Source organism: Platalea leucorodia, assembly GCF_965183815.1.
Source record: "Platalea leucorodia genome assembly, chromosome: 5".
NCBI classification, from domain to species: Eukaryota; Metazoa; Chordata; class Aves; order Pelecaniformes; family Threskiornithidae; genus Platalea; species Platalea leucorodia.
In genome coordinates this window covers 87,073,581-87,090,165 of record NC_138827.1, presented here as the reverse complement: position 1 = coordinate 87,090,165, position 16,585 = coordinate 87,073,581, and the positions used below count along the sequence as shown (strand labels likewise).

The following is a 16,585-nucleotide window of genomic DNA, read 5'->3' as shown; positions in this document are numbered from 1 at the left end:
CTCTGGCCAGGGCAGAGCCATGAGACCCTCACTGGGGGCTATAAACCAGAGAGAAGCTTTTTTCACTGTTAAATCTCAGCATCCACTGCAAAGAATGGGTAGCACATTGTGGTTAATGCAGCACAGCCTGAGTTCACCCCACTTTGTGTTAGGAATGTATTCTCCCAGAGGTGTGCACTGTCATTTAAACCAATACAGATTCAGAGTCATTAACACCATAGACCTCTTCACTGAACGAACAGCCTCTAAGAATATATTAATTTTGTGTTATCCACTAAATACAGAATATTTGTCCAATTTGTTCATAATTTTGTCCGGAATTATTATTAACACTTTTTCTCTGATTTATGAAAAGTCGCTTTTTTTTCCCTTGTTCAAAAGGCCAAAGGGGAAGAATTTAGTTTTACTTCAATTTAATGTTTAAAATTCTGATAAAAAAGGCTAGAAAAACATTGCAATGGAAAAAAAACCCAAGCATGGGAAAACAAGACCTTGGTAAACTCTTACAAAAAATAGTGAGTCAGTTTTCACCTGTTCTCACTCTCTTACCCTTTTTCTCCATTTTTTCAAGAGCCTTTTAAAAATGGATTAGCTGAGATAATAATTTGTAATCTGGATTGGCCTCTGGATTCAGTTATTCAGATTGAAATTGCCTCATATGCATGTGTGTATATATACACATACATATATATACATATATATATAAATCTGCTAACTCCTTGTTTCACATAATGTTCAGTGTATCAGGTGAGCCATTTGCAGGACTCGATATTTTGAAGTGGGTAGTGCAAACAGATATTTTAAGTTTTTGAGTGCGGTAGAAAAGAATTGGCTTTGATTGCTTAATGCAATTCTACAATCAATATTTTCCCAGTTTTCACTATCTCTTGATATGTGAATCTTTCCTTTTAAGAGAAAACAGCATAGATGTAAATTAATCTACATTTTCATCAGTAAGATGTCTAGATGTAAGATTTAACAAATTCAGTTCTGCTTAACTCAGTTTGATTTTGGAGAAAAAAAATGAACATGAAGAATGCCAAAAGAATGTTGTTTTAATGCAATATGGTTTCAGTGTTTCAACAGACAGATACAAATAAATTGGCTTGCTGTTGTGGTGGAAAAGACCTTTTACTGACCTGTTTCAGTAACTTGGGTACCCCAAAAGCCATACCTGTGTTAGGGGTATATAATTACTGGGTCAGACTTCAGGTTTATACAGCACAGATGTTTAACAAGGGATCCGGTTTATCTTGTTATATTTCCATCATTAGATTTTTGTTTGTTGCAATAACAAGAACCACCTGGAAAATGATGCAGACAAATCTCGACAAATATTTTAAACATAATACAGTTAAAAATGCATGGGTTTTTTTTAAGTCATGCTGTATAAGCCAATGCTAAGACTTTCTGCCTATATAAAGGTAAACTGAGTCGGTGGAATTTGCTTGGGATTTATATACATAGTAATTTGGTCCTAAATGCTGTTGGAATATTCTGCTTCTCCCCCTCCTCCAGCTTCTGAGTGCCTATTCAAATAATTTTTGAAAAAATTCTCTGCCATTTAAAACATGAGCAAGCCTAAAATCTTTAAAAATAACTTGTATTGCTAGAGATCTCAATGCCTTCTAGTACAGAAAATGAAAGAACTGTCAGTTCAAGGGAGATTTAAGAGGACAGACATTTTGTAAGTTGGTAGAGGGACACCGAATACGTGTTCAGCCATTCTTGTCACTAGAAGAGCCAGATACGCATTGCAGGTGAATTTGATCTCAATCTGCATCTCTTTCTTAGGATCATTGGAAACAACCTCTGTGTGTCTGCTGTTCTCTTCATAGTCCTCAGCTTCTGTGCTTGTGAACTGTACAGTCTGTGCCAGCCTTCCTTCTGCTGAAACTGATTTCATACAGAGAACTAACAATGAACAGTTTAGTTAAGCGCATTGATAGAGCAGGTACTGGAGGTCTGCTGAAGAACTGACATCTGGAAGGAGCTTACTCTCTATGCCTTGCTGGATGGAGAAAAACTGAGTTCTTGTCCATGTGTTTCAGTATTGTATATGCCAGGGTTTCCAAAGTCTTACCTGGCTATTCAGATAGATACATGCAGTAGCTGTTGAATAGACCAATAGACCACAAAGGACTGGCCTATGGAGACAGGTAGAGGGAAACATCAAGATGATCAGCTGAAGATGAGACCCCCTATTCTTTACTTTCAGAAGACCTGTGCCAACCTTACCTTCTACAGCCTGTGCCTGGCAGTGTGAACAAGTAGCAGTACTTGGTTTGATACAAAATACTGTCTGCTTGCTCGGTTCTTTTATTCAATACCGTATTAAATTATGGTAAAAACAGTGATGTAAATATCACAGGTGTTTGTAGAGGCTTCCAGAGGCATCATCACAGAAAGGGTTATTGTCCTCTGCAGGAAATAAAATTTTTTTGCCTTTTTTGAGGATTTTGTTATCAAAACTAAAACCTTCCAAAGGCAGCATGAGCAGTACAGGAAGAAATCACTTGAAAGAAACTGGTCTTTGTTCTTTTACTGGTGAATTCAGTCACTTGGGGCTTGTTTGCTTTGCTTGGTTTGGGATTTTTTTCACACATATTCTCCTTCAGAACCATAGTATGGAGTTCAAAGACAACCTTAATAAATTTATTATAGCAGATTGTTTTTCAGTTCTAAATAGATAAAAATGCATAGAAAATCATACTTTTATTTGTGCAGTAAGCTTTTGACTACCTTTTTTGACTAAATAATGTGTTACTAGGTACAAAGTAAGCACAGAATGAAGAAACAGTACTTCTTATTAAATGAAATAAACAGAACTTCTTATTAAATGGACTTTTTATCTTACAAATTTTAAAGTGAAATTCTACTAACCTATGTAACCATTAGTTTATGGGGCCACGTTAACTCCTTGATTAACATCATTGACTTTGTCTATGGCTTCACCGCAGAAAGGAAATTAATTCATTTTGAGGTGGTGAGGAATTGATAATGCTTTGAAAAAATGGTAATACCATGATTACGGAAGTAGAGATATTGTAATAAATCTACAGGCTTAGAAGAAAGAATCCAAATCAACACCTGTTGGCCAAACTCAATCTCAATGCAGGGCACCCTCCAGCTCTGCCAAGGTATAACGGTGTAAGCTTTCTGGAAAGAACTCACGGGTAGATTGATTCCTAGTGAAATACTACATTACTTCAGCATTACAGGTACATGACATACAATATATGATTCAGTAATTCCTAAACACTTCAGATATTGCTGAAGTACCTTAGATTTAAGAGCTTTGCTGAATAGCTTTGTGATTTCTCATGTGTTAAAAATTAAGCACGTGGAAAACAGTTTTGAAGAATCAGGGCATAATTTTCCTTAATACTACAATTGATTTCTAAGGGACTAGTTAGGGAGAAAAATTTACTCATCTTGAGTAAAGCGTGGCAGAACTCTGCCTAATAAATAGAATTTTTGAAAAGACACTGTTTTTATATAGTTTGTTCCCTTGACGATCTAAGATTGTTCCTTATAATGTTGAACGCTCTATTTTTTAGCACTGTATTTAATTTAGTTGTAAATGACTCAAACTGTGGTGCTTCTACCACTTCCCTAGTCTATATCATAAATCTGAATGTGTATGTGTTTGCTTGGTATTGCTTGATAAAACAAATAACAACAGATCTGAAGAAGACATCAGAAAACTACTCATTCTTAATTGCTGTGAAGGATTGCTTATTCCACTATTGTATTTAAGTATATAATGGTTTCTGCCAAAAGAATCTGACACAGGTTGAATTTGATTAATGAATACCATTATTTGCTGATGGCCTGAAGGATTTATCTTTATCTAAATATTTTTTCCAGAATGGGCACTTTTAAAATTAGATTAAGCACTTCTGTATAATATCTATTTCAGCTTCTAGACAAATCACCCTTTTATTCAATTAACATTACTATTCTAAGCTTTACCAAGTAATTTCCCAATAATATAGTATAGACCTGTTTCACCAGCCACAGCAATCAACTTCTGCAAGAAAATCAGCTGAAAAGAAAAGAAAGAAAACATAAAGGTGTTGACAATAATATGAGACCTAAAATGAGTGTGCACATTTTTGTAAGATGAATCCTTAGATGTTCTTGAATTGTGTTTTTCTAATGAGTACCACTGGGTATTGGTCAAACTCATCATGTCTTAATTGTTGGTATCATGAGAATGGAGTTCCTCTTCCTATTTTTATTTTCCTTTTTCATGAATTTACAGTTCAGCAGTCTAAGCTTAGAAGGAAAACAAATATGAATTAATTTTGCGAAGTGATTCTAAAACTCATTTTAATTAGTCCCTTACACTCTACAGTTAACCTTGATTGCATTTCATATTTTAGACTTTCTTGCTTTATATAATGAGGAATACTCCCTACTAATGTTAGTAAAGCAGAAGAATAAATTGATACATTTTTCTACATTAGCAGTGCAGTTTATTTTTCCAAGCTCCTTTGATCAAAAAGTCTCGATATGTCAATTTTGCTAAATTTTGCCATCTACCTGTATGTGTAACTGATTACATTTCTCGATTTAAGGATTAAGAAGTCAATGAAAAAGTTATCTGAGCTGGAAGACAAAGTCAATCTTAGCAAAATGTTAATCCATGGATTTCATTACATCTGAATCTGCTTACTGTATCTGACTATTAATACTTAATGCCTTATGTATAACGGATTATGAAATTTAAACAAAAACTATCTTGGTTTATATAAATACATAGATCTTAGAGCTCCTGTAGACGGAAAATAACTTCACAGAGACAAATTAATTCCCAAGTAGGGAAATCTTTTTCCCCACTTATCTGCTACCTGAATCCTTAATCTAGGATGTTTTAATGTCTTATGGAGCTTTGCATTTGCAAATTCCACCCTTGAAGAGCACATTAAAATCCCTAGTCCTGCTCCCTTAGAAACTGATACAAATTTTGGTCTTAGTTTTGAGAGGAACTGTATTAAGCCCATAGTAATAGGTCAGTTTGTGTGGTATTCCTGAAGATTTTTGCTCTTTATATACAAGTCTTAAGGTGAAAAATCCTGATCTAAGAGCTAGAGTCTCCTTCATAATGGGTAGACTCTGCAAGAGGTCCTTGGCCAATACTGAGTGGTTCAAGACAGCTGTGCAGTGTGAATCATGGCAGGAGAACTGTTTTCAGACACCTTCAGTGATCAGATCTCCCTTCTAGCATCACACAAAAACACTGGACACAGCTGGTGCAGACAGTGGTGTTGGGTTCGCATGTCAAAAGTCTTTGCAGCTGAAATGCGCCCAGGTTCTCATGGGTGATTGGCACATGAGCCCTATGGGGAAAACATCTGCTCCTCAAGCCAAGTGGGATTACCATAGAGCTGTTGCTTTCTCAAAACGTATTCCATAAAATCGAACTTGGGCAAAGTTTATGGTTTGTTATTTCACCTGTAGTTCGCATCTTTTCTTTCAGTATTATTTAACATGTCCACCTCCGTTCTCTTTTTCATTCTCAGGATAATCAAATTTGCTTATCAAGTTCTCTTTCTCTCTCTTTTTCTCTTTTCTCTTTTTTTCCCTTCTCTTTCCCTTTCATTCAGATGGAATGCCATTTGCTTGGTGGGTTGGCCGTGCCAATGAAAAGCATCTTTACTGGGGAGGATCTCTTCCCGGCATTCAACAGTGTGCATGTGGACTGGAAGAAAGTTGTCTGGATATGAGATATTTTTGCAACTGTGACGCAGATAGACAAGAATGGTAATAATTTTAATGTGTGTAGTAGTGTCTGTGTGAGAGCTGGGGATAGGAAGTAGGGCAAGACAGCTTAAATCTTTTTCTGATTCACAGCTCAGGAAGCTTGAATGTCTTGCGTATGATCAAATGAGAATGAAAGTCAAACTAGAATTTGGACTTCTGATTTCATCTTAAATTTCTTATTTGAACCAAAGACAAGATATCTGGCTGAAGCAGGTTGCTGGGATGGGTTGTCTTCAAAAAAGTTCTGTTGTTCAATGCCAAATCCAGTCGTTTTATTTGTTTAAAAATTTCCATTGATTCAGTTGGAGCATTGAATGAATAAAGGCTCTAGAAGGCTGGTGCATAGGTACACATCAGAGCAGAAAATTCAGACAGAGACAGCGAAATTCAGGTACAGACAGCTAAAGAACAAGAAAACTGTACTATCAAAGACTTGCATTTTTCTTATGAGACAGTATATCTGTATGTGCCTTAACTTTCTTTTACATTGGGTCCCAAGTTTTTTAAAGTCCATGGAAAGATTTCCTTTGGCTTCTGTAGGTTTTGGTTCAGTCTCCATAGGAAGTTTTAGATTTACAGTGTGAACATTCAAAGCCTTCCTCAGGTTTGGACCTTTGTTGTGCCCTGATGCCACGTGAATTTGCAAAGGCCACCTCGCAACCTTCTCCCATTCTCTGCACTTTGAGAGACTCTCCAGCAGCTGAGAGCTAGCTGGTGAACTTTCCAATTAATTCCATACTTGTGTTGGAGGGGACAGAAATGCCAGATGAGTGTTGTTGAAAGTACAGTTTGAAACACTGTGAAAATACATGTGGAAACTCCGCTTCGCCCTCTCTCCCTTCTGGACCACTCACTGATAGGAGCTGCTGCCCTTTCTCTAAAAAAAAAAATATATATTTTAACCTCGAGTAGTTCAGAAATTACGAATAATGGAAGTAGACAAGAAATGTCTTGCTGTAATAGGCTACTGTGTTTGAAATAGTGTCCAAATTACCCCTGTGACACCTTCACTTAAAAGAGAATGAGTAGAAAGGAACTGTAAGGGGTCTTGAAACAAACAAACAAAAAAATTCAGAAATGACTTGTCACTGTAAGTGTTGGGCTTTTTTGGTTGCTCAACGTGTGGCATTTGCAAGTGGGCCTTATTTCCAGACAATATGATTATTCGCTTGGACCCTTCATATCCCTGGAGTCACTATTCACTTTCAAAAATCATAGCTGTAAGGGGATTTCTTCAGGAAGATCTTTATGTAAATGTTGGTTTATGAACATGATTTGTATAGATTTGTATAGAAAGGCCTGGCTGCACATGTTAATCTATCTTTAATGTTTGGTTATCAGAAGCACTTTGGTGAGGATGGCACATGAGCATCAAAAGCATCTGTTTTTACTGGTGCTTGGCTCTGTTCGTAATACACATTTTGCTTTTCGGTGAGCTGCTACTCAAGTAGAGCAGGGTGTGTTACGCTGGCAGACCACCGGGGCTGTACTCTGAGATTGCAGGGCAGTGCACCACTAGATTGTACAAACCAATGTAAGGTGAAAGCTAAATGCTGTTTTATGTCTCAGCTGAGTCTCCTAAGGAAATGAGACCTAGGCGAGTTATGCTGTGGGTGTTTATCTTCATTTTCCCCCTACACCCAATGATTTTGAACAATCAGACACATTTCAAACATCTAACAGAGGAGAAGAAATCTCAAAAGTATAAGAAATTACACATTCTATGAAAATTTATGCCAGGCTGAGGGGAAAAAGCCAATTAAAACCCACAAGAAGGAAGTTAAGGAAGCTTACACTTTTATTAGATTTTGGAAAAACCTCATGGGAGAGAGATGTTGGAAATCATGCTTCATTAGCTTGGCAGCTCACAGAGCTACTTGTTTCTCCTAATTTCATTATAACAACAGGATATGCATAGAAGTTTCCTCAGCTAAACTGCCTAGTGTTTGTTGGTTTAGGGGTTCAAGTGTTTTATTTTGGTTTTTAATCCATTTGAAATTTGGACTTTGGTAGTATTCTAAATTGCAGGTTGCCTTTTTAAAAGCTAAAAAATCCCTGACCTTTACAAAGAGTTTCTAAACATAAGAAATTTCATGCCTCTTGAAGATTGCTTTTGTGTTTCTCTGCTAGAACACTGACCCCCTGATACATAATGAGCATTTGAATCTGAAACCTGCTGAGATCTGAACTGTGACTTTAACCTGCTATACATTATAGTGGAAGGAGCAAGACAGCTGTAGACGCATTTTTTTTGCCTTAGCATGAAATAAAATGGGTGCTGCAGAGTGGAAAACCAGAAAATCATTTTCGCTCCTTTTAGATAAATCATGCTGCTCACTGCAGCTTCACAGTAAGAACTCACCAGAATAGCTGAAGCGTCCTTCTGAAGAGGAGACTGACTTAGGATTTTGCTTTGATTTGGTTTCCCTAGACTAAGTCTTGGGTGCAGAAGAAGCTACTAATTTCTCAGAGCAGCAAAAGAAATGGAAAACAAGAGAAAACAGACCTGAAAAAAGTCCTGAACCAGGTGTTTGGCAGCACAGAATATGCACTTCTAGGCATGCTGACTTTTAAATGATATCTAAGCAGACACCTGAGCCAGCTGCTATCTCTGGGCTCTTAACACCAAGTTAGTCCCCCTGGAGTTATGCTGGCCAGATGAACAGGAATATAATTGGTTGCATGCTATATGGGGAAGGCTTTTGTATTTTTCACCTTTCTTTTTATTAAAACATTCTAGTGAAAAGTATCTGTTTCCATCCAGCTCCTCACCATACTTCCAAACTCTGCAGCATAATGACAGCTAATTCTGCCACTGCGGAATAGTGGAGCATCTTCATGGTATTTGCTGGAGAATGGGAGAAGACCTCTGCTGAGGGAGCAGAGGCATAAATTGCTGCCCTGACCCAAGCAAGGGATCTGGAAAGGTGTTAAAAGTGACTTGACTGTAGTTTATGCATGCCTCCAAAAAGAGAGATTCTTGACTGTCGAAAGCTCTTACTAGTGGGTGGAAATATTCATAGAAATCCAGTGGCTGCAAGCTACAGCTAAATCTAGTTCATAAAATATTTTCTTTCTTTCTCTTCCACTTCCCCAACACTGAGAATACTTAACTGTTGGGACAAGTTATGTATAGATGAGACAGATTTACCGTAGCTTCAAGCACTTACCTTCAAAGCGATTGTCTTTCAAAAGATATGCCCTGTTTCAAACAGAAGATGCATTCTTGATGCAGGCATTATTGGGGAAAGGTGTTAAACTGATCTAAAGAATAAAGCATTTCTGATATGCAGACAGGGTTGTGTTATCTTAAGTCCATTCTAGAGATCCTTTGGATCTTTAAGTACCTCTCCCAGGTTGTCTTTCATCTCAAGCAAAATTCTCTTGCCTTGGCAATGAAAGTCTTGCTGCTTACCAAATCTTTCATTTAAATGGGAGGAACCTCTTTCATGCCATGGTGGTGCATGACTGTCTTGAAGTCCATTTGCTACTTCGGTCTCTCCATATGGAAACCATTTTCTACTTCAAATGCAAACACTTGATTGATGCCAGTCATCAAACCAAACCTATTTCTTACTGACTGCATTCACCTGGAAACCTTGTGAATTTTGAGAACTTTACAGCTTTTTATTTTGTACAGAAAGAGTGGCATCTCTGGAAGTCATTTTGTACAGGAAGCTGTCTTACTGTTCAAATTGTAGGAGTATCGTCCTCTTTTATCTTCCAGAACAGCGTTCTTCACTAGGGAACTAAGCCTTTGAGTCTTCCAGTTTCCAGAGTAACACACATTCACCTCTTTACCATGCCTTTGGGGTGCTACAAGCAACAAGGAAACCACAGAACATGAAAAGAAGGGGGGAAAAAAGGAGTGGGGATATTACTATTGACAGACCCACTTTGGTTCCCAGAGATATATTAAGTACATCCAGCTTTGTTCTAGAAGGAGCAAAGCCACATAGAAGTGAATGAAGCCCTCTTTGGACAAGCTATATTTGTGCAAAGCTGTGCCAGAGCCAGGATGCTAAAACTGGAAGGGCTGAGGAGAGCAGGGCAGAGAAACCCAGCCACTGACAAGCCCAGATTTGACAGGTTTTGTTTGCTCAGCCGCTATCCCGCACTGAATCCGTTCCCCCAGAAGCAGTGCAGGCAACTCCGCAGAGCCTGTGAGCTCATAAATAAACCCTGCCGGAGGTGACCTGGCCTGTATAGAGCTGTCTTGGATATCTGCCTTCATGACTGCATTTGTCAACAAACTAGAAAAGCTGCCTGCAGAGAGCTGACTGTAGCATGCCCCTGAGGTGTCAGGAATCAGTTCATTACTATCATTACCAAACTCTTTCTCTGTACCTCTTCTCTAATTCAGCAAAATATAGCTACTGTATCTTGCCTTCAACTATTAGGTATGTCCCTTTCTGCTGCTGTTTTTTTTTCTTTATCGTGACTCTGCATTTGTACCCAGTAAAGCATTTTTGGATGCAGCTGGTGGGTAAGATAGCAATTAAAAGGTATTCCTTTGGATTATTAGTGATATGTCCAAACTTTCTCTGATGGAAGTCTGTTTCACTGGCCTATTCCTCATGCTGTTCATTGACATCTGCTGATGATAGTATTCTTTTCCCCAAACGTACTGTATTCATGAAAATCTGTACTGAATATCTGAGCTACTGAGGCTCAGACCCCACCAGAGTTTTCATTAATGTAAAAAAAGAAAACATACCAATAGGGGATCATATGAGAAGAAATTATATTTAATGGCACTACTGCTCTACCATCTGTTAGAAAAAATATGGAAACAGCTACCTAGAGATTACCAATTTATGATGGCTTACATTGTTAGGATACCATAGAGTGAGATTTTTTTGAGCATGCTTTTATTAGTAGCCAGGAAGAAGAAAAATAGTCTCATAATGTTACCATCAAAATAGTTATTTGTCCGTTACAGGTAAGACTATCTGCGCTACATCTTAAAGTAACTGGTTGCTGCACTATTACAGTTAGCATTGCTGCACTTGCAGCAAAATGTTTTTCTTCTTTTTTTCCTTCACCCCCCTCCCCCCATACATAGAGCATTTGTTTGACGCGTAACATGCCTCATAGCTTATTGAGGAAGTCCTTTGGGTAGATACAGACATTAATCTTCAGATACAGATAAATAGATGGCATCCAACTGTATTTAATACCTATAAAAATATTTCAGTGATTTAATTTAAAGGGCATTATTGGATTTGTTTTGGTTTGGTTTTGCTTGTGGGAAGTACAAATTGATACTACCCTTTATGCAAAGAGCTCAGAGAAACATCTGTTCATTGAGGGTGCTTTCCACCCTCTGAAAAACATTCAGATTTTCATCTGAATTTGTGGTGAATTGAGTGCCAAGTCAGGTAAACAGAAGGTCTACTTCCCAGGTTTATTAATTTATTTGTACCATTTTCTGCATATATAGGACTCCTTTCAGGAAAGGCATAAAACCTGCTTTGTTTTTTGTGAAATCAGGACTTAACTTACATTCCTAGCCAAGGAGCATCACCCTCCAGGACCCTCCTGCAGACAAGACCCATCCATAGTTCTCAATACTGAGAAGCGGACCATAGCATGGGACAAAAGGCATGCTCGATGGAAGTGGTCACTGAGTGCTATGTGAAACCTGCTAAGAGAAATAAAGAAGTGGTTTTGGCTAACCTGAGAAGCAGCTGTGGAAAACCAAATATAATCTGGTTTCAAGTATACGTGAACTGCTAAATTAAAATACATATAAGTAAAAACTAGCTCTGGGAACAAATACAAAAATAATGAATCTAACAAGGTTTTATTTTTGTTTAAAAGACAATCAGATATGTGTACATCATAGTGCAGATGCTTTCTATCAGAAAATAGCACTTTTTAGCTGAAAACTGTAGTACATTAAAAGTCATCTCCAAGCCTCCTTCAGGCAAAATTCTGAATGTGTTGTCCAAACCCTGGAATATTTGTATTTTGTAGTGCTAGAGCAGTGCTTCCAAGAAATTATTGTACAGGTACACGAGGCTCTCTTGCTCCTCTCTGAGGCATAATACACTATATTTGAGAGGCTGCCATGGAGTACCACGTAAAGAGAAGAGGAACTGTGGTGCTTTGTAAGAAATGTAGTCTGAAATAAGTTCAACTTAGAGAATACCAGGAATTTAAGACACTCAAGTTTCAGGTCCCATGAGGGCCTGCATAGTGTCTTCAAATTTCTTTTCCGCTTTTCTCAGCTGAAACTTCTTAGGTGTTGACTTTTCACCAAAAACTTGATTTCTCACCATGAAATAGTAATAGTAAACTGCAACAATAGGTATGTTGTTCCTGTCATTAACACATTCTCTGAAGGGTAGAATGTTTTTCTGATAGGTTTTATTTCAGTCTCTGCTTGTATAAGAATACATATCCTTACACAAGTCTTTTTCCATGTGTGAGAGAACAAAATACATAAAATGTGCTGTTTGAGCTTCAAGAGAAACTTGATTGAGTTTTCAAGTCATTAGCATAAAAGTGAAGATTTTTATTAGTTCTAGAATATTTTTCTTTCTCACAGCTGAGCTATGCTACTAAAGTTTTCTGTGACACTGGCATATAACTAGTAAAAACTGAGTCATAAAATTCAATATAAAAGAACTTCATGCAATATAACGAAATATCTAATAAGCAATGCAGTTTTCAGAGATGTGGAATAGATATCTTTAAAATGTCACCATTTCATTTTTTTTGTAGATATCTTCAGCGGTAGCTGTAGGAAGATACTGATTTTTATTTTAATGCTGATCATAGCTAGTCAAAAGACTGCACTATTTTTTGAATGAAAATAAATTTGCAGGAAACCTCCCTAAATATTTTGTGATTTTTTTTTTTATTTTAAAAAAAGTAAATGTCAGCTTAGTTATTCATGTGTATATTGCATGTTTTATGTCCTCTTTCTGTGCCTCTTTCTGCCTTTCATTCATTCTGCCTACTCTTCTTCCTTCTGCCCACTGAAACACCTTATTTAATTATCTTCCTAAGAAATACTCAAATAGTTCAGCTTTTGTTACAACTGTTTCATAATCTGTTGAGAGCATTTACACTAACTTTGAAAGACTGATACAATAAGCTATATGGGTGTGCTGCTGAGAGACCTCCATGAAGAGATTTGGAGACCATGTACTTTTGATTCATACATGGTATTTTTTCTTCTCAGTCTGTAGTGAAGGCATCACTCTGCCTCATGTATAGGAATTTCATCTTGCTGCACTTTGTCTGTAATTATCTGCATGTCAGACACCCACTGAAGCAAGTAAAAAATGTTAGGGTCGGAGAGGGTACCTCTCCTTTTCCCCTTGGAATTATGAGACAATTAACTGTGCTGCATGCAATTAGAAGCAATGAAAAATAAATGAAATGTATGCAGCCTTTATCAAAAAGATCAAAATACCCCTTCTATTTTTTCTAACATTAATCACAGTAGAGCACTTAGCCAAGCAAACATCCTGAGCACAGCTGCCGTGTTCACCCTGATTATTATTTCTTTGCTTAAGTCTCGTGTCCCTTGCCACAGCTGGAACTATAGTGAGAGGTACATTTGTGGAAGGTGGTATTACGAGCAGCGTATAGGTAGCCTGGGATCTTGCCTGGGATGTCAGACCCTTTGGCAGTGGTATCGCTCAAAAAGTGATACCTGTTTCCTGAGGCTTTGTGTCATACCTGCCTGAAAGAGCAATGGGTGTAAATTTGGGATTATTAGCATTTTGGATCCGGTCATTGTTGCCATCCCCGTGTGCAGCATGTAGTCTTTCACCTCTGAGCAGACAGGTGAGTTGAGTCCAGACCCTGCATGCAGATTGCTGGGCCATGCAGAGGTAGGGATCCTTTTCTCCAAAATTATTGAGATTCGTCTCCATGAAGGATGCTCTGCCAGACTTACATGCCCAGATGCACAGCAGACCTCAACCCTGAGAAAAAGAGCTGGGAGAAGAAAAAACTCATCACTGTGGAGATAAGATACGGTAGCATTCACCTCTCTATAATCAATCAATAGAGAAATACCTCAAGAGGGAGTTTGGCTCTGGTAAAGTCAATAGTTGGATGCCCGAGGGACTCAGTTCATGAAGTACTGTGGGATGAATGCAATTCTGTATAACCTGCCAGAGTCAAAGCCGCTGAATCAGCTTAGGGACCAGAGGGCTGCCATGAAATGCCATGCTGCATTTTGCGGACAACAGTTTGCCCAGCACACTCAGAGTAAAAACAAAGAAATGATCCTTTAGGAATCTTTCTTTCTTTTCTCTTCCTTTCTAGCAGCCGTGTGTAAGTTAGTTGCAGTTGAAGAATAAACCCAGCTGATACAAACAAGAGACTGTAGTTTGACAATGCAGTAAATCAGCCTTTAGTATTTCAGTTGCTGAACCAAATTTCCACAGGCACATAATGCAAAGGGCTGATTCAGTGCAAACTCACTCTGCCAATTCAACCGTCTTCACAGTGTGCCGAGTTAGCTGTGTACCAGCCATCTTGAAGCTGGATCAGGTATTGTCTGGCTGCCCTGTGCTAACAGCATGCTGGATCAGGTATCGGGTGTCCTCTTCCTGCTCGGATAAAGTATAAAGCCAGCATAAATGCCATTATCTGTCTCCAGCTAACTTAACAGAAATGCAAACTTGGACTTATACCTGATCCACATCAAATTCATCCTGCTGAGGAAACTCTGTAGACCCCAGTTTACATTAAGGCCCACTGGGCAGAACGGCAGCACTCTGCCTCGGCTTCAAAATCATTCTGCACAACTGAAACACAGTTACAGTCCATAACAGACAGCATCATCTATCCAAATACAGCATCTTCTGGGGTCGGTATTATGTCTGAGCATAGAGCATACCTGTGCATGTATATATCTTAAGCAGTGTGTACTGGTCACAAGTCTTCTAGGTAATTCTGCAAAAGACCTTTCATCTTTAAGTAAGCATCTTTCAAATATTGCCTTGCATAAGGAATGCTGGGGATTTTGTCTGTGGTTAATCTGTCTCTGTTTGTTTATTATAATCCAGGACAAATGATACTGGCCTCCTTGCTTTCAAAGACCATTTGCCTGTAACTCAGATAGTGATCACTGACACAAATAGATCAAATTCTGAGGCTGCTTGGAAAATCGGCCCTTTGCGTTGCTATGGAGACAGTGAGTACTAGCTTTTCTCCTCTTCTCAATTTCCATAGGTACAGAATGTTCCCCCTTTCTTTTTGGTTTTGTTGTTGTTTTTTTTTGGTTTTTTTTTTTTTAAAAGAAACGTATTTATCTGATGAAAGGTGGCTTTGCACATGCAGCTCGCAGCTGCTGCCCTGTGCCAATTAACTATAGAGAAGGGGGTTGTGTTTGCAGGGCAGTTCTGGAACGCCGCTTCCTTCAACACAGAGGCCTCCTACCTGCACTTCCCCACCTTCCATGCCGAGGTCAGCGCAGACATCTCCTTCTTCTTCAAAACTACCGCCGTCTCTGGCGTGTTCTTGGAAAACCTTGGAATTAAAGACTTCATACGAGTCGAAATAAGCTGTAAGTTTCACCGTTGAGAAATCTTGGTGTATTTGCCCAATTTGACAGGTGCAGGGAAGTGGGAAGGACATATTTTCTTCTGTCTTGAGACGGTTGGAGTTGCCTGAAGAGGATAAGATGGAGATATAAAGACTTATTAATCTAGACTTAGCTACCTCTCCTGTCAGAGTTTCCCTGTATAGCCTTGGTCATTACACTTAATCTTGTTATGGCTAGGTTTATCTTTGTTAAACAAACTGGTGACTGAATTTATTTTTTCAACACTGATATTAATTTTTTTTTTCTCTTTAGAGAAAAAACTACCGGTTAGATGTACCTGTAGACTGTAATTTTAGTTGAAAGATGAAATATTTAATACAACCACTCTGATGGTTACTTTTATTTCTGTATCAGCAACATACCCAGTCTGATGCAGCCCTACTGTTTCAGAGGAACTCAGTGTGTATGGTACAGCTATGAGGTGAGAGTCTGTGAAGGACAGGATGCTAATGCAAGATAAGTCAGTCACAGTTGTAATGACCCTTGAATACTTCAAAATCTAATAAGTGACTGGAGTACAACTGTTGCTCAGTATATAAAGGAGAGTAGCAGGGAACTTAATTAGTGAGGTTTTGCCTCACTCCTGGTCTGATGACTTCAAATATTTATTAGTGACAAAAGGGTATCATGGCTTTCACATGAAATATGACTTCTGTATTCCAAATTTTGTCAAGCTTAGGAAAAACAAACTGAGTGCTATGCATTTTATAATATGTTTATAATAACCCCAACATAAAATTTAATAAAACAGGGCCCCGAGGCCCTTTGATTCATTAAACCAATTGTAAATGTCATGGTGCATTATCACAAGGTAATGAGGTATGATTTACTATTAATTGCACATCAAAGCCCAACTTGCTTGTTCTTCAGTGTACTGCATTTTGTTCTCAGGGATATAGAAGTAAAAATGTCATTCTGATATCAAATATAACAAATACTTCAAGCAACTAGGAGGATTGTTTAGTGAAAGCTTTTGTATGTGTGTTAAATCTGTAGTCCCAGAGAAATAAGTTATTTAAAAGTTTGGGGAAAGTCTTGTCTTTTAAACTTAGGCTTCTCATTAATAGTTTGGTGTTGTGTTTCTTTCTGCCAGATGGAATTTGCAGCCTAAAGGCCTTGTATCAAGGAAGTTCCACAGACCAGCTGCTTCGAAGGGAAACAGCCTTTGAGCAGATGCAGGGGCTCAGAATAGATCTTTGTCTATCCCTATGGAGTGTTTCCTATCTTAACTGTCTAAGCATC

General features: G+C 38.2%; 1 protein-coding gene across 1 annotated transcript in view; it reads left to right on the top strand.

Moving 5' to 3' along the window:
• The window catches only part of CNTNAP5 (contactin associated protein family member 5), a gene marked incomplete at both ends in the record, with an annotated part of 289,753 nt that overhangs the window by 228,158 nt on the left and 45,010 nt on the right, over window positions 1-16,585 (top strand). The window contains 3 exons of the mRNA XM_082312477.1: window positions 5,613-5,769; window positions 14,805-14,932; window positions 15,134-15,304. Coding sequence (XP_082168603.1) covers window positions 5,613-5,769; window positions 14,805-14,932; window positions 15,134-15,304 — 456 coding nt within the window. The remainder of the gene's footprint in view (window positions 1-5,612; window positions 5,770-14,804; window positions 14,933-15,133; window positions 15,305-16,585) is intronic.